The following is a 27266-nucleotide window of genomic DNA, read 5'->3' as shown; positions in this document are numbered from 1 at the left end:
AGAGAGAGAGAAAGCTAGGAAGGAAGAGAGAGTGAGAGAGAGCAAGAAAGAAAGAGTGAGAGAGGAGAGAGGAAGGAAGAGAGTGAGAGAGAGTGAGAGAGGAAGAAAGCAAGAGAGAGAGAGGAGTGGAAGGAAGAGAGAGGGAGAGAGAAATGATAGAAAAAAGTGGGGGGAAAGAGAAATGAGAAAATGATTGAGGCAGAGAATGACAGGAAAGAGAGAGAAACAGAGAGAGAAGTGACTCTTGATTTAAAGCATATGGTAAAAGCACTTAAATAATAACAGAGAAAAAAAAACCCAGCCCTCACCTATTTTTATTAATAGTTATGTTTTTGGATTTGCTGGTTGTTTTAGTTTTAATAGTAATAGAGTTTGGTTTTGTTTTATTATTAATTTCTTTTAATAAAAAAGAAGGGATTTATTTTATTTACTTACTTACTTACTTGTTTGTTTGTTTGTTTGTACTTCTATGCCGCCCAGTCCCAAGGGGACTGCCGGTCAGCCACTATACTTTTCCGCCCACCACGAAAAAAAGTTAGAGGGAACATTGCATGGGAGGGGCACATATTTATACGTGAGAGAGGGAAAATATGAAGGTACAATTGGGCATACCTCTCTTCTCCATGCTCCAGCACAGCCAAATGTGCCTGTAAAGAGATACGCACATTTTAACTTCCTCTTGCAACCAAACCTCGGTGATATAGTGCAGTATTGTAAGCTACTTCTGCTGATCACCGGCTGCCAGCAGTTTGGCAGATCAAATCTCAGGAAACTCAAGGTTGACTCAGCCTTCTATTCTTCCAAAGTCGGTAAAATGAGGACCCAGATTGTTTGGGGAACAATATGCTTACTCTTTGTAAATTGCTTAGAGAGGACTGTAAAGCACCGTGAAGCGGTATATAAGTCTAAATGCTATTGCTAAATGCCAGAAAAACATTGTAAGCTGAAGAAAAAGCAATATTTTTATTTTTTATTTTATTTTATTTATTTTTATTTCTCAAACAAGTATAGTATTATAGTACATTATTATTATTATTATTATTATTATTATTATTATTATTATTATTATTAATTAGATTTGTATGCCGCCCCTCTCGGTAGACTCGTGTTACATATTAACATAACATAACATAAGTAGAACCTAGTAATAGAAAGGATAGTGAACACAAGAACAAGGGGACACAATCTGAAGTTAGTTGGGGGAAAGGTCAAAAGCAACATGAGAAAATATTATTTTACTGAAAGAATAGTAGATCCTTGGAACAAACTTCCAGCAGACGTGGTAGATAAATCCACAATAACTGAATTTAAACATGCCTGGGATAAACATATATCCATCCTAAGATAAAATACAGAAAATAGTATAAGGGCAGACCATGAGGTCTTTTTCTGCCGTCACACTTCTATGTTTCTATGTTTCTAAGACAGTAGGTCAGGGACATTAGGCACACAAGTGCACTTATGCACGCCCCTTACAGACCTCTTAGGAAAGGAGAGAGGTCAATTGTAGATAATGTAAGGTTAAAGATTTTGGGGTTGGGGGAAGCAACAACAGAGTCAGGTAATGAGTTCCAGGCGGTGACCACTCTATTGCTGAAATCGTATTTTCTGCGGTCAGGTTTGGAGCGATTTACATTCAGTTTGTATCTATTACGTGCTCTTGTGTTGTTGTTGTTAAAGTTGAAGTAGTCACTGACAGGAAGTACATTATGATGTATGATTTTATGAACAACAGTTAAATCAGTTCGGAGACGACGTAGTTGTAAATTTTTTAGATTTAGTATTTGAAGTCTAGAGGAGTAGGGTAATTATTTAATATGTTCCTTTCTGGAACATACCTGACTATAGTACCTCATTCTGCGTTCTATTTTCCTTTTACATTTGAGGCTGGGAGCCCTTGGCGGAATGGCTGGTGCTTTTAACTAATCCTCCTTCTGTTCTCTTGCCCTCTCTCTTCCTCCATCCAGTTCCTCTGGCTTTCCTTTTAGCTGCTCTCCCTCCCTAGAGGCTTTTTTCGCTCTGCTCCAGTAATCTCATTTCTCCCCGAAGCAACAGTGGGCATCGAAGCACAAAAGATGTCTTGCTAATTACAATCTGGGGTTGGCGGGATCTTCTTCAAGGTCGTCTGGGCTCAGGAATGCCTTCGATGTGAGAGGCGAAGTGGGCAGTACAGGAATCTGACCATTGGGAAACACCAAAGAGGGCAGCAGATGATTTAGCAAAACTGTAATGTACTGGAATATTTTTCAAGAAGAAAATAACAAGGCAAACAATTTCATCTCTCAAAAGCTGCAAAAACGAATCCCTCTTTCTAAAAATAATCTCATTTCAATGAAAGATGCCTGGAATTTATTTTATTTGTTTGTTTTATTTATTTATTTTGTCCAATACAAATTGAAAGTTAAGGAGAATAAAAACGTGTAGTAGTAAATATCAGGGAGGGGATAGAAGAAGAGATATGAGAATAGAATACATCAATGAAGAGTAGAGGAAGGATATATGGATGGGAGAAAAGATATACAGTAATACCTTGTCTTACGAACCTAATTGGTTCCAGGGGGAGGTTCGTAAGATGAAAGGTTCATAAGACGAAACATTGTTTCCCATAGGAAACAATATAAAATCCATTAATCCGTGCATCGCCCGGCTGTCACCTTTTGAAACAACCGGGAGTGCTTCCAAGCGTCCTCCTGAACCCGAACGCCAAACCCGAACTTCCGGGTTCGGCATTCGGGAGGCCGCTAGGAAGCCCCGCCACCCTGCTGTCACCTTTTAAAACAGCCGGGGGGCTTCTCGGAGGCCTCCCGAACGCTGAACCCGGAAGTTCGTAAGAAGAGGCAAAAATTTTCTGAACCCCGGGTTCGTATCTCGGGTTGTTCGTAAGACGAGGGGTTCGTATCATGAGGTACCACTGTATAAAATATAGGAGAGACAATTGGACAGGGGATGGAAGGCACACTACTGCACTTATGCTCGCCCCTTACTGACCTCTAAGGAATCTGGAGAAGTCAACCGTGAAATGAATGAGAAGGAGAGGGGAGAATATTACTAAATTGTCCTCATACGTAACAGACAGTCTGTAGGAATTGCTTTAAGATATGATGTATGAATTTATAAAAGTGTATCAGAAGCATAGAATTATATAGATAATTTAGATTAATAATTGTAGATTAAGATTGATGTGAGTTAATGATAGTGAAATGTTAAGGCTCTTAATATTATCTAAGTTTGGAAATACTGAAATATATATAGAAATGCAAAGATGGAAAGGCAGTATGTATGCACTGAATTATAGAATTATACAACATGTTATATGTCATATGATAAATGTCTATCTAAAACCCACAAGGTTCAGTATGATAACAGATTAGGCAAGTAGCTCAATTTTCTTTAATTGCTATAAAAGTTCAGTTCTAGATAATGATTAAAATGATTAAAGCGTTTATGGGTAAAAACATACTAATTATTTCCTATTTTAAAAGTAACTAAGGATCATACTAAGGTACTAGAGAAGGAAGGACAATAAAAGAACGATTAAGTATTCAATAAATAGTGCATAAACCTACTACCCTCACTGTGTCCTGTCTCCTCTGTGGGGACAGCAGCCCATTATTGAGTGAGTGGTAAGAACATGAACTAATTTTGAGCTATGTTTCTGTTCATTCCCTTACATCAAGCCTTTATTTGATTTGATTTACCAGTCTTATTCCCTCTGTTTACCCTGACAGGGAAGCATATCTGGTTTCAAAGCTATGTTCAGACATTCATTCAGTGAAAGGCTTTCCCCCCCTAGAAGTTATGCAAATGGTCCCATTCCATTTAACAGAAATTGGGCACAGTAAGAATTAATTTCAATAGCACTGGGCAGAAACAATCTTGTACTATATCTCTTTCTACATTTTATAAAGGCAGCACTTTCTGTCATGAGTACCGTGGCTTTGTATATGCCGCTTTAAAAGGTCAACATCCTTAGCTATACCCTGGATATATTTTGGCCTAGTAAAATCCCAGGTGCCTGCTAAGGGAAGTCAGATTTTATAGCCATCTTAAATTATACCTATAAAACAAATATGCATATAGTATACTCATTGGCATCGTTAGTTCCATTGCTTGTCAAAATGGTGCTCCAGTTGCAGTAGGCTTTAATTGCTGTGGATGTTTTGATTTTAATTTTAACTTAATTAATTTTAATTTTAATTCACAGACCTTTTATTGTATTGGTATTGCTGCTAGCTCACAAGAGTGATACAAATAATAAAACAAATTAATTTCTCTGACATCTTAGATTTTAAATTTCTTGCACATAATTCTATGTAAACAGGACAATCAAAGTGCTTTTTTAAACAGAAAAAATCTGAGCTTTTGTATTGCTAAGTTTTGTGTCTTTTACTAAATCTTAGAATTGCAAGCTGCTGTTTCCAGAGCTTAGATGCAATTGTATCAATGATTTCAAAATTTATAAACAGGTTGTTGTTGTACATACACTTAATTGGTTAAATGCATTATTTATTTTAACCCACCTTTTTATTTTTATAAATAAGTCGAGGCAATGAGCATACTTAATATTCCTTCCATGTCCTATTTTCCCCATAATAATAACCCTGTAAGGTAGTTGGGCTGAGAGAATGTGTGACTGGCCCAAAGTCAGTCCAGCCAACTTTCATGGCTAAGGTAGGACTAGAACTCACTCTCTCCTGATTTCTAACCAGGCGCCTCTGCCTCCCAGCAATTTGCCTCCCAGCAAAAACCAAACTGTACAGATGATACACAGTGTTTGCTGTGTATTTCTGTGCATGTGTGCCTGATCCATAGAAATAGCAAAGAATTGGAGAAAGGCACATTGCATCAGTATATTAATGCCAGAAAGTTTTCTTAAATGTAGTCACACTAACTCCTCCTAATTATTTAAATAGATCTACTTCAAACATGACTAAGTCAGGGTTTAACTCAGCTGCCTTATCTTAATAATAAACAGGATACTGATTATACTTGTACAGATCCTGTTAAAATTGATGTGGCTTTCTGGAAGTAACCAATGAAATAGTTTGGAAGTTGTGGGTACTTCATTACTGGAGCCTTTTAAAAGAGATTGGACAGCCATTTGTCTGAAATGGTATAGGATCTCCTGCTTGAGCAGGGAGTTGGAAGGGACCTTGTAGGTCATCTAGTCCAGTGGGACTTGATGACCTACAAGGTCACTTCCAACTCTGTTATTCTATTCTAGATTCCATTTTAGTGATGGCAGAGAAAGGTACAGAAGTATCTCTACCGACAAATGCCTCTTCTTGCGAACTTTTCTAGATAAGAACCGGGTGTTCAAGATTTTTTTGCCTCTTCTCAAGAACCATTTTCCACTTACAAATCCAAACCTCTGAAACTGTAACCGGAAAAAGGCAGGGAGAAGCCTCTGTGGGGCCTCTCTAGGAATCTTCTGGGAGGAAACAGGGCCAGAAAAGGTGGGGAGAAACCTCCATGGGGCCTCTCTAGGAATCTCCTGGGAGGAAACAGGGCCTCCATCCTCCCTGTAGTTTCCTCAATTGCACACATTATTTGCTTTTACATTGATTCCTATAGGAAAAATTGCTTCTTCTTATTAACCTTTCTACTTAAGAACCTGGTCACGGGATGAATTAAGTTCATAAGTAGAGGTACCACTGTACTTAGAAAATAGTCTGCATAGCCTATGCCTGTAAGTATTATTCAATGAAATAGATGTGAATCTCAAATAAATGCATATAACTCCAGTTCTAAATGTTGTGAGTGAATGACTGTCCAAGAATTTACCCCCTTCTGAAAACAAAGGCACTATGTCCCCACCCACTCACCGACCTCCATTATCCCTTAGTTTATGAGCAGTTATTGATCTAATTCCTACACTTCTTGGAATTGCTTAGTCCCCAGAAAGCTTCCTTATAACCCCCCAGAGGTGGGTTTTTAAAAAACATTTCTTTGTGGGGGCGTTAAATGGGGCAAGGCTGATGAATGGTGTCATTATAATTAAAAAACCCAGCCACTGGCAAGCTCGTTCTTAATGATGGCATTACTATAAATTGTCCTGAAAAGAAGTAGCAAAGCATTGCATTGAACGTTCCTGCCAAGCTAAGGTCGGGGTCGTTTTCCTGTCTATTAATTTTCTGCTTCATCCATTTGCCTTCTCATCTCAAAACTCTTTCTTTTTTTTCCTGAGCAGGTGGGAAGGGGATAATGGAATGAGAGGGAGAAAGAAAACAGGGCTTTAACCTAGTAACATTTCCAATCACTGCACACAAGATGATCTTTCCAATTCTAACGACCGTTCCTGGCTCGTTTTTTTTTTTCTGTTTGCACAAATGAACAAGGGAACGAAATGGAAAGGATGAAATCCTCCAAAGAAGAGGATAAATTTTACAAGGGGGAGTAAGGTTCTTAGGACAGATATTCTTAAAATATAGTGAATCTTCCCTCAGCTCAGTGGATGTTTCAAACATCAGGCTGGAGAAATACTACATACTTTTCCTTTTTGTAAAAAAATTTTTTTTATTGTTTTATTTTTAATATTTACACGTTAGTATTTTCAAGTAGGTCAATATCCTTATACAGTATTTGCATTCCTATTAATATAAATACATTATATATTTGTAGATTGTATACACAATCATTTTTATATTCTTTCTATCATCCATCTTTTACTGTTGTTTTGCATTTCTTTTTTGTGCTCATTTATACCATTTGGTTCAAATAGTGTAATAATCCGAGTCCTTTAGTTCCATTGTTAATTTGTCCATCTCTGCGCTTTCATATACTGTATATTCTTACTAACCTCCTTCTCGGCGGATATCTGCGAATCCTTCCATTTTTGTGCATAGACAATTCTTACAGCTGTTGTTATATGTAACATTAAATATTTCATACTCTTGGGATATGTTTTTTTGACAATGCCTAACAGAAAGAATTATTATTATTATTATTATTATTATTATTATTATTATTATTATTATTATTTATTGGATTTGTATGCCGCCCCTCTCCGGAGACTCGGGGCGGCTAACAGCAATAATAAAACAGTGTACGGTAATAATCCAATACTAAAAATGATTAGAAACCCATTAATATAAAAAACCAAACATACATACAGACAGACATACCATGCATAAATTGTAAAGGCCTAGGGGGAAAGAGCATCTCAATTCCCCCATGCCTGGCAGCAGAGGTGGGTTTTAAGTAGCTTACAAAAGGCAAGGAGGGTGGGAGCAATTCTAATCTCTGGGGGGAGTTGGTTCCAGAGGGCCGGGGCCGCCACAGAGAAGGCTCTTCCCCTGGGTCCCGCCAAGCGGCATTGTTTAGTTGACAGGACTCGGAGAAGACCCACTCTGTGGGACCTTCACACACTTTTACTACACACTTTTCCATTGACCTTCCCATTGGGCCCAAACCTAAGCTTGATCATGGTCTAATTTCAAAAACCCTCTGAAAGAAAGTCAAAGGAAATCACAGCAGTGGCTTTAACTGTCCCACTACCAGCATGTTCTCTATGAGTAGACTTACTAACTTCCGTAGAAAGAAAAAGTCTTTTTACCCCTAGACTGTGTTATTCCAAGCTGAATGTATCAACATTGCCAATCTCTCATCTTCGCCTACAACAGGGGTCTCCAACCTTAGCAACTTTTAAGCCTGGGGGACTTCAACTCCCAGAATTCCCCAGCCAGCAAATTCTGGGATTTGAAGTCCTCCAGGCTTAAAGTTGCCACGGTTGGAGACCTCTGGACTACAGTACACCCTAATTCTGAAACTTTTTCTCTTTGCTTTTGTTTTTCATTGTTAAAAGAATTAACATGCTATCTCTGGCTCTAACAAGCCAGAGAGAGGAAAACTTTTCAAGCCAGTCTTGATAATTCCAAGACTATTGACCCACCTAAAGAAGAAAAGAAGATTTATATTTTACCTTTTCCAAAAGAGCACAGTCAAGTTGTGGAAAAAAATATTCCTTATCAACTTCCCAGAAGATATATTATAGAAATTTTGGAGGAATTGTTTTATTTTTATTTTATTATTTTATTTTATTTATTACCTTTCCAAACTGTTCTGGCCCAGGAACCAAAAACTGGGAACCAGAAAGCTTCCTGAACATGAAGTCTTTCCAGAGTTGACCTTCCAGTTCCCAGAGTTCCCAGACAGTGTGGTTAATAGCTTGAAATTCTGGGAGTTTCAATATTAAAACATCTGGAAGTCAACAAGATCAGAAAAGCTAAGCAAAGGGGTTGGCCAATGCAGCTCTACTCCTTGGAAAACATGAAGATTGCCGGTTTAATGGTTCCTGGTACAGTGATGGTTCTACTTAAGAACTTAATTCCTTCAGTGACCAGGTTCTTAAGTAGAAAAGTTTGTAAGATAAAATACAGAAAAAGATAAAATACAGAAAATAGTATAAGGGCAGACTAGATGGACCATGAGGTCTTTTTCTGCCGTCAGACTTCTATGTTTCTATGTAAGAAGAAGCAATTTTTCCCATAGCAATCAATGTAAAAGCAAATAATGTGTGTGATTGGGGAAACCACAGGGAGGGTGGAGATCCTGTTTCCTCCCAGGAGATTCCTAGAGAGGTCCCACGGAAGCCTCTCTCTGCCTTTTCCGGCCTGTTTTGTCCCAGGAAATTCCTAGAGAGGCCCCACAGAGGCTTCTCCCTGCCTTTTCCGGTTACACTTTTGGAGGCTCAGGTTTGTAAGTGGAAAATGGTTCTTGAGAAGAGGCAAAAAAATCTTGTACACCCGGTTTTTATCTAGAAAAGATTGTAAGCAGAGACATTCTTAGGTAGAGGTACCACTGTACTTGTTTGCCTTTGAGTCCAGCTGATTAATGTTACTCATAATTAAAAAACCTTCCCTGATTTTTTGATGCACGTTTTGGACTCAGGTCAACCATATAGATTGCACTAGATCTCCTCAGGCCACGCTAGATGAGGATTCTGGGAGCTAGTTCCAATGTATGAAGAAGGCACTGGGTTGGGAAAGGTTACATTGAACCGTCTTCTTAATGCCCAATTTACATAATGCAGAGCAATTGATTGCAAGGAGCAGATAACTAAAGAGAAGGTAGTTTGCCACCGTCAGCTCCATTTACTGCTTTCTTGTCATTTTCCCCAAAGCAATCAAGGCACCATCTTGACTGAAAGAGCTTGACTGTTAAAAGTGTATAGATTATTTTTTAAATTTTTTTTAAAAAAAAAGAAATTACAGTTCTGAAGCAGCTGCTCTCTTCTCAAAATTGCTCCATGAACCCTTCAAGAGAGACCTGGGCACAAAAAATATCCCTCCTTCACCCCATTTTGTATGGAGTTAAAAATAAAATTATACCTTTAATATTGAGTCTAATATTACAGAAGAAAACAACAATTTTGGAAACTGCAAGAGACATTTCCTGCTATTCTTTCGTTTGTTTAATTCGCAAATTTGCCAATTTGTTATGGCAAAGTCTCTCCCAAGTTTTTTTTCACCTGCTAGATGGAGTTTATTTAATTATTTAATTAATTAATTAGTTAATTGATTAATTAATTACATTTATATGCCGCTCACTCCAAAAAGACTCTGAGCGGCTAACAACAAGTATAAATACAAATAAAGTATAAAAATCAATAAAAAGCATCACTAAAATCAATGTAATATAAAACCATACTTGCAACAATCAGTCTTAATTCCAGGCCTGCCGGAAAAGCCAAATTTTAACAGCTTTTTGGAAAACCAGTAGCAGAGTTCATGGCTTCCATGACAACCAGGGGTGGGCTACTGCTTGGACAGCGGGGAATGCAGCGGGGTAGCAAAAATGGAGCTCCACCACAGAACACCCAATTTGCACTGAAAGATGTTGAAAGAAAATGCATAATCCACGCCCACAGTGTGGTAGTAAAATTTTTGATAGCCCTTCACTGATGACAACCATGGACCTGACCCAAGTAATTGAGGGCCTGACTCATGATGGGGGACACACACTCAACCCAATTTTTCTTTCAGGGCATTGGACACATGATATGAGTTTAAGGGGTGTAGATATTTTTCCCTTGTCATGGTCAGATCATTTCCTGGTGAGGCTTGACTTCAAAATGCCAATCCTTGACCACAGGGAGGCCGAGTCGATTAGGTGGTTCCTCCCCAGGCACCTAATAGACCTACTTGGGTTCCAGAGGGAGCTTGGAGAGATAGAAACATAGAAGATTTACGGCGGAAAAAGACCCCATGGTCCATCTAGGACTGCCCTTATGCCATTTTCTGTATTTTATCTTAGGATGGATATATGTTTATCCCAGGCATGTTTAAATTCAGTTACTGTGGATTTACCAACCACGTCTGCTGGAAGTTTGTTCCAAGGATCTACTACTCTTTCAGTAAAATAATATTTTCTCACGTTGCTTCTGATCTTTCTCCCAACTAACCTCAGATTGTGCCCCCTTGTTCTTGTGTTCACTTTCCTATTGAAAACACTTCCCTCCTGAACCTTATTTAACCCTTTAATATATTTAAATGTTTCAATCATGTCCCCCCTTTTTCTTCTGTCCTCCAGACTATACAGATTGAGTTCATTAAGTCTTTCATGATACATTTTATACTTAAGACCTTCCACCATTCTTGTAGCCCATCTTTGGACCCGTTCAATTGTGTCAATATCTTTTTGTAGGTGAGGTCTCCAGAACTGAACACAGTATTCCAAATGTGGTCTCACCAGCGCTCTATATAAGGGGATCACAATCTCCCTCTTCCTGCTTGTTATACCTCTAGCTATGCAGCCAAGCATCCTACTTGCTTTTCCTACCGCCCGACCACACTGCTCACCCATTTTGAGACTGTCAGAAATCGCTACCCCTAAATCCTTCTCTTCTGAAGTTTTTGCTAACACAGAACTGCCAATGCAATACTCAGATTGAGGATTCCTTTTCCCCAAGTGCATTATTTTACATTTGGAAACATTAAACTGCAGTTTCCATTGCTTTGACCATTTATCTAGTACAGCTAATTCATTTACCATATTACAGACCCCTCCAGGAATATCAACCCTATTCCACACTTTAGAGTCATCGGCAAATAGGCAAACCTTCCCTACCAAACCGTCCCCTATGTCATTCACAAACATATTAAAAAGGATAGGACCCAGAACAGACCCTTGTGGCACACCGCTTGTAACCTGTCTCTGCTCAGAATACTCGCCATTAACAATAACTCTCTGATGTCTATGCTTCAGCCAGCTTGAAATCCACTGAACTATCCAGGGATTAAGTCCAATCTTCACTAATTTATCTATCAGCTCTTTATGTGGAACCGTATCAAAGGCTTTGCTGAAGTCCAGATAGGCAATATCCACGGCACCACCTTGATCCAACACCTTTGTGACATATATAAGTCTGCTACCATATGAACTATATAGGTCTATAGTTCCTTCCATTACTATTTCAATCTTCCCACCCCACAACCCTGTATTATTGATTTGAAAGGTAGGACAAAAAGACCTAGAATTTAAACCCTGGGGGAGAGTCTTATATAAACACATGGTATGATTTCTAAGTGTCGCAGAAGGCAGCTCCTGAGTGTGTTCATTGTTGCCTGCAGTGAAGTAGTTAATCTAGCTGTGTTGGCTCTGTCTGCCTGAATGTGGGTTAAATGTCAAGTTAGATGTGCCACATTAGCTTTGAAACATGGCATTTCCACTGCATGTGGCTTTTGAATGGTTAACATTATGTGGAAGAGTCCACATAAAACAGTCACCGGTAGGCAAACTGGTAATTTAATTTTTTAAAATAAAAAAATCCTGCCTTTATTGTTTTTATAAATAATTCAAGGTGGCGAACATAATAATAATTTAATAATAATTTATTAGATTTGTATGCTGCCCCTCTCCAAAGACTCGGGGCAGCTCACAACAGCATAAACAGTATACAAATCCAATTATTAAAAAATACAGTTTAAAACCCTTATAATAAAATAATCACACAATCCAATCAAACCATACACCAACCTTGACAGTGGGGTGTGTGTTAATTTCCCCATGCCTAGCAGCAAAGATGAGTTTTTAATAACTTACGAAAGGCGAGGAGGGTGGGGGCTTTCCTAATCTCTGGGGGGGAGTTGGTTCCAGAGGGCTGGGGCAGCCACAGAGAAGGCTCTTCCCCTAGGTCCCACCAGATGACATTATTTAGTCGACGGGACCCGGAGAAGGCCAACTCTGTGGGACCTGACCGGTCACTGGGATTCATGCGGCAGAAGGTGGTCTCGGAGGTATTCTGGTCCGATGCCTAACATACCTAATATTCCCCCCTTCGCCTATTTTCCTCTCAACAACAATGCTAGGATTGTTTGAAAATTAAGAGGTATGAGAGACAATAACTATTTTGGAAAGTTAAGCTGTAGCGATTAATTTGGGTAATAAATGAAAATTAATTAGTGGTAGACCCAGGGCACAAAATTAGGCTGGGTGAGGCAGCATTAGACTAGTAACATATACCCAGAGTAAAGAGGCACACAAACCAAAAAATTATATAAAAATAATGATTGCAGAAGAGGCACCACTAGTCTAAAAATGTAGGGAATATATCATCAGTCTGTCAAACAGGAGATGTGTTAGGATAAGGTGTTGTGGTTAGCTCTGGCCCAGCTCCTGCCCCAAGGACTGTGGATGTGGGGGAGACATCTACATGCTGCAGGCCTGTTTTGCCCCCAGTGGAATCTGCTGATGAGGGTTCCTCTGACCAAGAAGACATGAGTGACAGGGAGGAGGAGAGTGTGGCAGACAGCTCAGAAGGAGATCAATTATCTAGCTCCTCCTTGATTCAGAACAAGAGTTAATGATACAGCCACGCATGCGGAGAGCGATGCAAGGGCAACAACAACTGAGAGATTATTATCAAAGAAAATGAGGCCACCTGTGGTTGGGTGGGGCTGTGGTAATTAGTGAGGCTGCTATAAATAGCAGCGTGTGGGTTTGGCCATTGTGGAGGATTATCTGTTCATTGTGTTTCATGACTGCTTTACTGACTTTGACATTTGTGCGCTGATTTCCCCCCGTTTTGTAACTAAACCAAACCAGAGCAAAGTGTGTTTCACTTTGTGAAAGAAGGACTTTGAATTACCTCACAGCTGCAAGCTAAGTATCACAGAACTGATAAGGGACTTGTACAAATTACCAGTTTGTTTGGAGACGAGTGCTCTTTGCTATACCAAAAGAGGGCTTGGTTTAAGTGAATTTTCATTATAAAGAACATTGTTTTGAATTTTCAAATGTGTGTGTGTGTCTGAAATTTGTTCCTGTGAATTTTTGGGAGGAGTCTACCAGAGAGCCTGACTGAACAATAAGCAGGGTAAAGAAGGAGAAAGAGGAAGTAGAAAAGGGAAGGGGGAGGTGAAGGAGTGGAGAGAAGGAGGAGGGGTAGAGAAGAAGACAGGAGGAGGAGATGGAGATAGAGGGAGGGGAGTGTAACGGATTTAAGAAAAACAGAATGATGAATAGGAGTTAATAAAAGGTGCATAATAGGATATTGACTTTGGGCTGAATGAAAATGTATAAATAGGAATGTTATTGATCAATTGTGGGTATGTGCATTGATATATACCGTAAATGTGAATTGTGGAGAATTTTTTTTAAAAAAAATTACAAAGAAACCCAATCCTGTGAGGTGAGATGGATTGAGAAAGAATGATTGGCCCCTGGGAGAGAGTCTCCCATCCATCTTTCATGCCTAAAGCGGGACTAAAACACACAGTTCCTGATTTATAACCTAGTGTCTTAATCACCAGACCAAACGGCATCTTTTTTTAAAGTGCAAAATGTATTGCACTAACATTCCTAGCTTTTCAGCAATCTGTTTATTTATTTTTTATTTTATTTTTATTTATTTTTATTTATTTGTCAAACAAGTATAGTATTATAGTACATATTAACATAACATAATACAACATAACATAATCCTGGGCCTAGAAAGCCTAGAACTACGGCGCCTAAAACACGATTTGAGTATTGCCCACAAGATCACATGCTGCAACGTCCTACCGGTCAATGACTACTTCAGCTTCAACCGCAACAACACAAGAGCACGCAACAGATTCAAACTTAATACGAACCGCTCCAAACTTGACTTAAAAAATATGATTTCAACAATCGAGTTATTGAAGTGTGGAACTCATTACCGGACTCAATTGTGTCAACCCCTAACCCCAAACATTTCTCCCTTAGACTCTCCACGATTGACCTCTCCAGGTTCCTAAGAGGCCAGTAAGGGGCGTACATAAGTGCACTGGTGTGCCTTTCGTCCCCTGCCTTTCCTTTCTCTCACTTATCATACATATTCTCTTTCTTTCATATATCCTCTCCTCTAAGTTCACTTTTACCCTTATATATATTACTACATGTCTATTTTTCTTTGTGTATTGGACAAATGAATAAATAAATAAAATAAATAACATAACATAACATAACATAAGTAGAACATAGTAATAGAAAGGATAATAAGACAGTAGGACAGGGACATTAGGCACATAAGTGTATGTGTTTTATTCCAAAGAAAACACTGTGGCTGAAGCCACTCATCATTTTAGTTTTCTAAACACCCCTCTAGGTTTCATTGAAACTTGGAGGCATTACTAGAAAATGCTTACATTTGCGGTTAAGCCTTTGTTTTGCAGCTTGATCATTATGAAAAAATTATGAGAAACAGTTGAGGAACAGTTGGATGAGCTGGGTATGTTTAGCCGGGAGAAGACAAGGCTGTCAGGAGACATGATAGCTATGCTGACATAACAGAAAGCTGTGCTGCAGAAGGTGGAGGAGATATAGAAACATAGAAACATAGAAGACTGACGGCAGAAAAAGACCTCATGGTCCATCTAGTCTGCCCTTATACTATTTCCTGTATTTTATCTTACAATGGATATATGTTTATCCCAGGCATGTTTAAATTCAGTTACTGTGGATTTACCAACCACGTCTGCTGGAAGTTTGTTCCAAGGATCTACTACTCTTTCAGTAAAATAATATTTTCTCATGTTGCTTTTGATCTTTCCCCCAATTAACTTCAGATTGTGTCCCCTTGTTCTTGTGTTCACTTTCCTATTAAAAAACACTTCCCTCCTGAACCTTATTTAACCCTTTAACATATTTAAATGTTTCGATCATGTCCCTCCTTTTCCTTCTGTCCTCCAGACTATACAGATTGAGTTCATTAAGTCTTTCCTGATACGTTTTATGCTTAAGACCTTCCACTATTCTTGTAGCCCGTCTTTGGACCCGTTCAATTTTGTCAATATCCTTTTGTAGGTGAGGTCTCCAGAACTGAACACAGTATTCCAAATGTGGTCTCACCAGCGCTCTATATAAGGGGATCACAATCTCCCTCTTCCTGCTTGTTATACCTCTAGCTATGCAGCCAAGCATCCTACTTGCTTTTCCTACTGCCCGACCACACTGCTCACCCATTTTGAGACTGTCATAAATATATTTATTTATTTATTTATTGTTCCAGAAAAGAAAACAAGAGACAATGGGTTTAAATAACATAATTCCAAAATTCACAGGAATTATTTTTTAAAAAATTACTGTGATAGCATATTATAAGTATTAGTTGTAGCAATCAAAAGGAATGATGTCTGCTTTCTCCCCCACTCCTACCTGAAGATTTATCCTTTCTGTGACAAGGGCTGGGGGTGGGGTAATTATGTAAATTTATTGACATAAAACAACCAGAAATCTTGAAAAAGTTTTAAAAATTAATGTATGTATGATTTTGTAGATCAGCATTTACACATTTCCCAATCTGCTACCTTGAAATGAAGCAGGCTATAGATCCCAATATCATCAATCAGTTCAATATTGCCTTTGGGCTGATTTACTCAGCTATATTATAATGTTTAAGGAAGGCATCTCAAAATTCTGCTTTGTTTTATTTATTTATTTATTTTATTAATCAGATTTGTATGCCGCCCCTCTCCGCAGACTCGGGGCGGCTCACAGCAATCGCCATACAATGTAAACAAATCCAATATGTTTTGTTTTGTCTTATTTATTTATAAGATCTTCATCATGTCTTCATTTACTTCAATAGACTGAATTACACTGAGCACTCAGTTGATTAATTCCCTGCAGTGTTGCTTCTGAGTAAATGTAGAATTACTTTATTCTTCCTGCACTTTCTTTTCCTCTTTGTAGTCATGGGAACACGCAATTTGTTTTTGGCTTTCCATCTTGCTAGCCTGTAAATGTGGCTAATAGAATGAGAACAACATTTCCAACTGGATAGCAACCATTTTAATGGAAAGAGTGCAGTGGAATATAATCAATTAAATCGTTTAACATTTTGGTGTAAATCAATTCTGATTAATTTCCTGCTCTGGGCTTCAACTGATGGTTGGTTCCCTAACATGTTTGGGACTGGAATGGAAAAGGATTTGTGGTTATGGGATGCATCTGTATGTAAATAGGTTTTGACTCAACAATTGGATGTATATATACTTGGTCATTATATGGCAGAAACGGGGCGGAAAGGGTATCAGTAGCAACTGTGTGTTCTCCTTTGGGCATCTATTGTAAGATGATTGGCACCCCCGTCGCACAACTCATGCTTCCTCCATGGACGGAGCGGTTTGAAGAGGGTTCCCTTGGGGCTCACCCACATCATTTCTGGTTCCGGGTCATGCAGGGTGAGCCCTCCCACACACTGGGCGTGGCTTTCGGGCTGGGTATAGGCGGGGCATGCCTCACCCTGACCTGGCATGGAGTTCGCCCATTTAGTTGCCCAAGCATGTTTGTGTTCAGGAAACTCCGCCCCCTTTTAGCGACCCCTGCAGGTCTTTTCGTTAATATTTAATAAAGTGACCCATTTTACCCAGCTTGGTGTCCGAGTGTTCATTTCCCATCCAAGGCAACACTAAATTTGTTTTTGGCTTTCCATCTTGCTAGTCTGTAAATGTGGCTAATAGAATGAGAACAACATTTCCAACTGGATAGCAACCATTTTAATAGAAAGAGTGCAGTGGAATATAATCAATTAAATTGTTTATCATTTTGGTGTAAATCAATTCTGATTAATTTCCTGCTCTGGACTTCAACTGATGGTTGGTTCCCTAACATGTTTGGGACTGGAATGGAAAAGAAGGAATTCTGATCAACTGCTGGGATATAAATCAATTCATCTAGGAAACGTATATGGAAATAAATATTATTTTGATTCTCATTTCCTCTTCCTTCCTTGTTTTCTGCAGAGCCAGCTATCCCAGGCCCTGAATGGACTTTCAGACAGAGCCAAAGAAGCCAAAGAATTCTTGGTACAGCTTCGAAACATGGTTCAACAAATCCAGGTACTGTGTTGACTTTAATAGAAATAGAATAGCTGGGAGGGACCTTGGTGATCTTCTCGTCCAACCTCCTGCTTATACAGGAAACCCTACACTACTTCAGACAAATGGTTTATCCAACATCTTCTTAAGAACTTCCAATGAGCATTCACAACTTCTGGAGGCAAGCTGTTCCACTGATTAACTGTCAGGAAATTTCTCCCTAATTCTAAGTTGTTGTTGTTGTTGTTGTTGTTGTTGTTATTATTATTATTATTATTATTATTATTATTATTATTATTATTTTTTCAATACAACACAGCAAACAAGATCACTGTGCTGGATTTCGTATTTCATCACCAGTCGGGCGCTTCCCAAGAACCTAGGACTGCGTGATGTAGCGGCGAATTATGTTTGTCGATCCCAGTAAAACGGCCTTTTGCAATTGACAGATGGAGATTTTGTCAATTCCAATGGTTTTCAAATGTTTGCTGAGATCCTTTGGCACTGCGCCCAGCATGCCAAGTACCACTGGGACCACTTTCACTGGCTTACGCCAGAGTCATTGCAGCTCAATTTTTAGATCTTCGTATTTCACTAATTTCTCTAGCTGCTTCTCCTCAATTCTGCTGTCCCCTGGGATTGCAATGTCGATGATCCATACTTTCTTTTTCTCCACGATCACAATGTCTGGTGTGTTATGCTTCAGAATTCGGTCAGTCTGAAGTGGGAAGTCCCACAGTAGTTTTGCTTGCTCATTTTCGACCACTTTTTTGGGCTTATGATCCCACCAGTTCTTTGCCACTGGTAAATGGTAGTTCCGGCACAAGTTCCAGTGGATCATCTGTGCCACAGCATCATGTCTATGCTTGTAGTCAGTCTGTGCGATCTTTTTGCAGCAGCTGAGTATGTGATCGATTGTTTCATCTGTTTCTTTACAGAGTCTGCACTTTGGATCGTCTGTTGATCTTTCAATTCTGGCTTTGACAGCGTTTGTTCTAATGGACAAATGCTGTCAAAGCCAGAATTAAACAGATGATCCAAAGTGCAGATGATGATGATGATGATGATGATGATGATGATTATTATTATTAATAATAATAATAATAATAATAATAATAATAATCTTTCTTTGATTAATTTCCACCCATTGCTTCTTGTCCTGCCCTCAAGTGCTTTGGAGAATAGGTTGACTCCCTCTTCTTTGTGGCAGCCCCAAAAAATTCTGTTGATAATAATCATAAACAGAAGTAGAATGTGAGTGGAGCCACTATATGGCATTCAATTCCCTGAGCTTAGAAAACACACAATCAAACAGCATGGCAAATATTCAGCCATAACCCAATCAACATTGTGATGACCAATTCTTTAACAAATCACCAAAGAATGGGTTGTGGGTATATTTGAGAGATGACTCATTGCATTTAGAGTGCAAAGGGGCTGATTGCATCCATTTCTCTATCTCCTTGATGGGTAAACTGCACAAATAAAAATAGCTTTATTTCCCATGCAACCATGGCGGAGAATCTCAACAAAGATGGACTGGTGGAAAGTCTTTTGCAGTACCGACTTTGTTCTAAATCCAGACTATGGATGCTGAAGCTGACTGTTGGTTAAATCTCTATTTTGTATTATACGCTAGACTGTGGATAAAATAAGCTAATAACAGGCAGATTGTGATCAATGCATTCTACTGTAAACATCTTGACCCCGGTCTAAAGTTGGATTACAGGATAAGGCAAATCACAATATGGCATAATATGGGATGCAAACCTGAGCAGTTTTCAGTGATTATTAGTCAATAATAAAGATCAAGCTCTTTTGTATTACCGTAAATTGTCCATTCCATAGTATTAGTATAACAATGAGAATAAGGATGATGAGTAATGTTACTACCATATAAACAAATCGTCATTTTATTGATTGCATGTGTTTTTGCATGGATGTGCTTTTCCCTTAGAGTAGTGTTTGCTAACCACAATAACTTCAACTCCCAGAATACCTAACCAGCATTACTGGCTGTGGTATTCTGGGAGCTAGCAATAGCAAATAGCACTTAGGTTTATATACCGCCTTCACAGCCCTCTCTAAGAAGTTTACAGAGTCAGCATATTGACCCCAACAATCTGAATTCACATTTTACTGACCTCGGAAGGATGGAAGGCTGGGTCAACCTTGAGCTGGTCACAACTAAACTCCGGGGAGTTGACAGAATTAGCTGGCTGTACTATATTCTAACTACTAAGTCGACTAAGCAGTGCTGGTTGGCAGGCCCCTGGGGGAGGGCCTTCTCTGTGGTGGCCCCATATCTTTGGAACCAACTACCCCCTGAGATCCATAATGCTCCCACCCTACTAACCTTCTGAAAAACCTTGAAACCTTGGCTCTGCCGGCAGGCCTGAGGACCATGAGAATTAACATCTTTTAATCCCAGCCAAAACATATTTTGATTGGTATGTGTGATGGTATGATTGTACTGATTAGATTAAGGGTTTTTACTGTTGTTAAAGTTTTAATTGACTTATATCATGTTAGCTTTATTGTTGTAAGCTACCCCGAGTCCTTTGGGATTGGGCAGCATATAAGTCTAAAAAGATAGATAGATGATAGATAGATAGATAGATAGATAGATAGATAGATAGATAGATAGATAGATGATAGGTAGGTAGGTAGATAGATAGATAGATAGATAGATAGATAGATAGATAGATAGATAGATAGATAGATAGATAGATAGATAGATAGATAGATAGATAGATACAGGGCTGGGCTGCTGCCCAGATGGGTGGGGAACGCAGTGGGGTAGCGAAAATGGAGCTCCACCCCAGAGCACCCAATTTGCACTGAAAGATATTAAAAGAAAATGCAGGCCGTCCTGCATAAGCCATGCCCACAGTGTGGTAGTAAAATATTTGGTAGCCCTTCATTGAACAGATAGATACTGTGCCACCATGCCATGTTGAAGTTTGTGCATCTTAAAGTATCTGGGAATTTTAAGGACCATATTTGTCAGGCTCCAAAGTCAATTTTTATTCCTTGGAAACATACTCTACTGCAGTGTTACTCAACCTCTGCAGTTTTAAGACAGGTGGATTTCAATTCCCAGAATTCACCAGCCAGCATGCCCAGGTTGAGAAAGACTCAAGCTCTATTGGAATAGCTGACTACCATATATAAAACAGAGTCATATTTAACACACTGAAATATAAGCTCAGTATACTTAATTCTCACTCTCTAAAAGTACTTCCATGTGTCTGCAATCTGATAATAGTACAGTACAGTCCCGATTATCCGTCCTTCGGTTCTCTGACATTCCCGATTATCTGATGTTGCGGCTGCTTGGGGGCATGGCTGTAGGCATTTCTGCGTCCCCAGACACGCCCCCAAATATGGCAGCCAAGGGGAAGCAGTCTCCAAGGACTGACTTCTCTCTGCAAAGCCTCAATTGGGGGGGGGGGGGGTGAGGCAGGGAGGTGGAGATGGTGGGGAGGTGGGGAGGCCACTTTTCGCCTCTCCTCCACACATAGCTCCCCTGCAGGCACTGGCTGCCCAGCCAGGAGGAATGCATGACCTAACCCTCCCAACACCCCTTCTCCCAGCCCCCTTTCCACCCCTTCCCACCCTGCCTCCTCTCCGGGCCTATCCGCCCAACGACATGTGTACAGTTCTGGTCACCGCACCTCAAGAAGGATATAATGGAACTGGAAAAGGTGCAAAAAAGGGCAACAAGAATGATCAAGGAAATGGAGCACCTCCCTTATGAAACCAGATTGCAACGCCTTGGTCTCTTCAGCCTTGAAAGACGGTGTTTAAGGGGTGACTTGAGCGAAGTGTATAAAATCATGCATGGGATAGAAAAGGTGGATAGAGAAAAATTTTCTCTATCACACAATACCAGGTATTGTCAAAGGTAAGAAAGTGAGGACAGATCAAGGAAAATATTTATTCACCCAGAGGATCGTTGGTTTATGGAATTCACTTCCAGAAGAGGTCGTGACAGCTGTCAGCCTGGATAGCTTCAAGGCAGGATTAGACAGATTCATAGGTGCCAAGTGTATCGGTGGTTATTGAAACGGATGTCCAAGTGCTGCCTCTATGTTGGTTGAGGCAGGCAGGATTCCCTTGAGTACCATTTGTTGGGGGTCAAGGGAAAGGGAGGGTCTTGCCTTCTCTTTCTGCTCAAGATCCTGTGTGACACAGAATGCTGGACTCGATGGGCTTTGGTCTGATTCAGCATGACTCTTCTTATGTTCTTATATTCTTATGACCTGCCTAAGGTGCCCAATGCCCACCACTCCATTCCCAAGCACACCAACCTGACCGCCCAGCACCATCTTCCAGGCAGGAGGGTGACGCTGAGAGGAGCCTGGGTGGGGGAGGCGCAGGCTGCTGCAGTGCCCAGGCGGGTGGGCGAGCAAGTGAGCTGGGAGGAGTGAAGTGGAGGGCAGCGGGAGCCTCGTCGGCAGGAAATATTCATGCTGGTAGCAGCGGCAGCTTGGGGCAAGCAGAGGAGGGAAGGAAAGAGCGTGCAAGTTCATAGAGGGGCGGAGAGAATACCTGTTGGTTTTTAGTTGTTTACAGTAACTACTACTTTTTATTTTTTTATTTTTTTATTTTGTCCAATACACAATACATATTGAGGAGAATAGACATGAAGTATTATATATAAAGAGAAGATATAAAAATAGAGGAGAAGATATATGACGGAAGAAAAGATATATGAGATATGAGATAAGGAGAGACAATTGGATAGGGGACGAAAGGCACACCAGTGCACTTATGCACGCCCCTTACTGACCTCTTAGGAACCTGGAGAGGTCAATCGTGGATAGTCTAAGGGAGAAATGTTGGGGGTTAGGGGTTGACACTACTGAGTCCGGTAATGAGTTCCACGCTTCGACAACTCGATTGCTAAAGTCATATTTTTTACGGTAAAGCTTGGAAGCTTACTTGGAAATAAGCAGTCTCTGAAAATACATGTCATAAGTGTGCAGAGAGTTGGACTCGTCTTTAGTTTGTATCTCCTGAATTGCTTTATCCCAGGACCTTGAGCGACCTTGAGAGTCAGGTCAAGGCAGTGATGGGCTACCAAAATTTTTACTACCACACTGTGAGCATGGCTTATGCATTTTGTTTCAGCATCTTTCAATGCAAATTGGGTGCTCTGGGGTGGAGCTCCAAATTTTGCTACTGGAACTGCGTCCCTGACCGTTCCCGTAGGAGCCCATCACTGGGTCAAGGCCACATACAGTTGAGTCTGGAATATCTGACATTTTCGGCTATCCGACTATCAGCCCACCCATGTTGGACAATTGAGACTCTATTGTACCTGTATTTGGCAGCTGATGTTTTTCCCCCTAGCTTATCTGCATTGTATCAGAAATCACAGTAAAAGTGATAATTTATATTTGCTATACACGGAGGATGAATGGATCTTTCCTTTGGGGTCCCATTATCCCCTTCCCTGTGCCCCACCCTGTTGTGGTTGGCTCTGGCCGAGCTCCTGCCCCAAGGAATGTGGAGGTGGATGCAGGGGAAACATCAACATGTCATAGGCCTGTTTTATTGCCGACAGAGTCAGGTAGTGTAGTTTCCTCGGATGAAGAAGAAGGTGGGGGTGACTTGGAAGAGGGGGGCTTGGCACACATCCCAGGAAGCCAATCTCCATTATCTTCGGTCGATTCGGATGAGGAAGTGTTAGACCCACGCATGCACAGAATTATGTGTTGAAGAGACCAATTGAAGAAATATTACAGGAGATAAGAGAGGCCACCTGTGTTTAGGTGGGGCTCCAGTAATTAGAGCTGCTGATATAAATAGCAGCCTGCTGGCTTGGCCATTGTGGAAGATTATCTGATCGTTGTTCTTCAGGACTGTGCCTTGCTGTTTCCGGACTTTGTGCGTTGATTTTTCACGACTTTGAAACCAAAGCAGAGCAAAGTGTGGGGGTCTCACTTCGTGGAAGAAGGAGGGCTGTGACTTTCCTTCACAGCTGCTAGCTAAGTACTTAAGGACTGATTAAGGGGATTGTACAGACTACCAGGTTGTTTTGGGACGAGTGCTCTTTGCAATACAAAAAGAGTGCTTAGTTTCTTTTGAATTTTTGTGATAAAGAACATTGTTTTTGAACTTTCAAGTGTGTGTGTATCTGAAATTTGTATCCTTGAATTTTCCAGAGACTCATACCATAGAGCTCGGCAGAACACCCCCCACACCCCTTTTTAAAGCAAATTTTCTTAGTGCCCATTGGAATGCTAAACATAGCCTCTCTCCCACCTTCCACCCACTCTGGTTGTCATAGCAGCAACTGACCAGGATGAAGGTATTGAAAAACATGTCTAGCCACAAACCAATGCCAATGTGCTGTGATTTTGCCATGCTAATTTACAAGAGGTAGCATAGGAATGTTTTCTTTTGCTGCTGGAAAGATTCTTCTTATAATAATTTATTAGGTTAGGGCTGCTTGCAACAGTTGTAAGTGCGAGGATCAGCTGTAAGTCCTTTTTTCAGTGCAGTTATAATTTCAAATGGTCATTGAATGAATGGTTCTAAGTTGAGACTACTTGTATGTTTTCCCACGTGTATGTCTATGTCAGTGGTTCCCAACCTGGGGTCATCTATGACCATAGGAAAGACAAATTTCCTATGGTGTTAGGAACTGAAGCTCCTATTCTGGCGCCTTGGAACATATTTTTACAATCTGACCAATCAGGGGTTTACAATGGAGGTGTCCCTCTGACCTTCCTGCCAATCAGACTTGGGAGGGGCCTTGGAGGTCTTCTAGTCCAACCACCTGCTTAGGAAATCCTACACTACTTCAGACACATGGTTATCCAACATCTTCTTTAAAACTTCCAGTGTTGGAGCATTCACAACTTCTGGAGGCAAGCTGTTCTACCGATTAATTGCTCTAACTGTCAGGAAATTTCTGCCTAGTTCTACGTTGCTTCTCTCCTTGATTAGTTTCCACCCATTGCTTCTTGTTCTACCCTGAGGTATTTTGGAGAATACTTTGACTCCCCCTTCTTTGTGGCAACCCCTGACATATTGGAACACTGCTATCATGTCTCCCCTGGTCCCTCTTTTCATCAGACTAGACACAAAGTTCCTGCAACGGTTCTTAATAATAATAATAATAATAATAATAATAATAATAATAATAATAATAATAATAGGAAAACAAACCTATACAAATAATAATAATAATAATAATAATAATAATAATAATAATAATAATAATAGCATTGCATGGCCAGTTCTTGGAGAAGATTGAAGGCAAAGTGGATAAGGAAAAGACCTGGTCATGGCTTACAAATGGAACACTCAAAAAGGAGACAGAAGGACTAATACTGGCGGCACAAGAACAGGCCATTAGAACAAATGCTGCCAAAGCCAGAATTGAAAAATCAACAGACGATCCAAAGTGCAGACTCTGTAAAGAAACAGATGAAACAATCGATGACATACTCAGCTGCTGCAAAAAGATCGCACAGACTGACTACAAGCATAGACATGATGCTGTGGCACAGATGATCCACTGGAACTTGTGCCGGAACTACCATTTACCAGTGGCAAAGAACTGGTGGGATCATAAGCCCGAAAAAGTGGTCGAAAATGAGCAAGCAAAACTACTGTGGGACTTCTGACTTCAGACTGACCAAATTCTGAAGCATAACACACCAGACATCCTGATTGTGGAGAAAAAGAAAGTATGGATCATCGACATCGCAATCCCAGGGGACAGCAGAATTGAGGAGAAGCAGCTAGAGAAATTAGTGAAATACGAAGATCTAAAAATCGAGCTGCAACGACTCTGCCATAAGCCAGTGAAAGTGGTCCCAGTGGTAATTGGCACGCTGGGGGCAGTGCCAAAGTATCTCAGCGGACATTTGAAAACCATCGGAATTGACAAAATCTCCATCTGTCAATTGCAAAAGTCCGCTTTACTGGGATTGGCAAACATAATTCGCCGCTACATCACTCAGTCTTAGGTGTTTGGGAAGTGCCCGACTGGTGATGAAATACGAAATCCAGCATAGTGATCTCGTTTGCTGTGTTGTATTGACATAATAATAATAATAATAATAATAATAATAATAATAATAATAATAATAATATAATATTAGATTTGTATACTGCCCCTCTCCGAAGACTCTTGATGTGTCTTAGCCTCCAGTCCCTGAATCATATTTGTTGCTCTTCTCTTCATTCTTTCTAGAGTCTCAACATCTTTTATACATCATAAAAAGACAACATCTTGTCCTAACCTCAGGTGCTTTGGAGAATAGATTGACTCCTTCCTCTTTGTGGCAGACCCTGAGACATTGGAACACTGCTATTCATGTCTGCTCTAGAAGATAGAAACATAGAAGACTGACGGCAGAAAAAGACCTTATGGTCCATCTAGTCTGCCCTTATACTATTTCCTGTATTTTATCTTAGGATGGATATATGTTTATCCCAGCCAGGCATGTTTAAATTCAGTTACTGTGGATTTACCAACCACGTCTGCTGAAAGTTTGTTCCAAGGATCTACTACTCTTTCAGTAAAATAATATTTTCTCATGTTGCTTTTGATCTTTCCCCCCAACTAACTTCAGATTGTGTCCCTTGTTCTTGTGTTCACTTTCCTTTTAAAAACACTTCCCTCCTGAAACTTATTTAACCCTTTAATATATTTAAATGTTTCGATCATGTCCCCCCTTTTCCTTCTGTCCTCCAGACTATACAGATTGAGTTCATGAAGTCTTTCCTGATACGTTTTATGCTTAAGACCTTCCACCATTCTTGTAGCCCGTCTTTGAACCCATTCAATTTTGTCAATATCTTTTTGTAGGTGAGGTCTCCAGAACTGAACACAGTATTCTAAATGTGGTCTCACCAGCGCTCTATATAAGGGGATCACAATCTCCCTCTTCCTGCTTGTTATACCTCTAGCTATGCAGCCAAGCATCCTACTTGCTTTTCCTACTGCCCGACCACACTGCTCACCCATTTTGAGACTATCAGAAAGATGCTTTTTATCTGGAAGTTACTTTCCAAAGGAAAAAAAATCGAGGTGTTCTGTTGACTGTACATACATTGACCAACTAGTGCCTGCAAAGACAATGCTGTATGTCTCTGGCAGCCACTAGCTGGTTCCATTTGCATGATATATTTACATACCAGTATATCATTTAAAGGCTGGTGAATTGAAAAACACAGTCATTTCTGAGCCAGGAATCGGGTTCTGTCTCCTTTCCCAAGTCAGCAGGGTCTTTTGTAGGGTTATTTATAATCCAGCTAATGCCTGTTGTTTGACAACCATTATTGAGGAGTCAATAATTCAATGTCCATTATTATCTGACTTCTTCCATTTATTTTTGAAGATAGGCAGGTGGAGAGAAAGAGATAAGAATATAACTTGCTGTAAGCATTTCTTTTTCCTTCCAGCAATTCCCTTTACCATTACTTCCAAAACAAAACAAAAATCTATAAGAATGAAGCAAAGACAGAAAAGAGATAAGACAGACTCCAAATATCATCGGCCCATGCTGATTGCATATATGTGTGTATGCCAACACACACACACATGCATGAAGGAAATGGCAATGGTTCCATCACAACAAAGATGGCTGCTTGTAACATGATCAGAGCAGCCATCTTACTACTGGATTGTCTAGCACCAATTACCGGTAATTACCTATAGATTGAACTAGACTAAGTTTGCTGGGTAGTGTAAAAAGAGCCCCTGTTTTTTACGCAACACATGGAATCATCATTAATTCAACCTACTGTCTAGTTTCATGCAACACACTGAACCAGAAACTATCTCACTTAGCCTGACACAGTAGTCAACCTATTCTCCAAAGCACCTGAGGATAGAACAAGAAGCAATGGGTGGAAACTAAACAAGGAGAGAAGTAACTTAGAATTAAGGAGAAATTTCCTGACAGTCAGAACACCTTGCCTCCACTGGAAGTTTTTAAGTAGATGTTGGATGTTTTT

At 40.1% G+C, this 27266-nt stretch overlaps 1 protein-coding gene across 2 annotated transcripts in view; it reads left to right on the top strand.

Moving 5' to 3' along the window:
• Positions 1–27266, top strand: part of TRIM9 (tripartite motif containing 9) — a 100881-nt gene that overhangs the window by 9734 nt on the left and 63881 nt on the right. For both annotated transcript variants that reach the window (XM_070732971.1, XM_070732962.1), the window contains exon 2: positions 17208–17303. In XM_070732971.1, the coding sequence (XP_070589072.1) occupies positions 17208–17303 (96 nt within the window). The remainder of the gene's footprint in view (positions 1–17207; positions 17304–27266) is intronic.

The sequence above is a fragment of the Erythrolamprus reginae genome, chromosome 1 (genome assembly GCF_031021105.1).
Source record: "Erythrolamprus reginae isolate rEryReg1 chromosome 1, rEryReg1.hap1, whole genome shotgun sequence".
NCBI lineage: Eukaryota > Metazoa > Chordata > Lepidosauria > Squamata > Dipsadidae > Erythrolamprus > Erythrolamprus reginae.
Note: the sequence above shows the minus strand (reverse complement) of the source record. Positions and strands in the feature narration are given on the sequence as shown.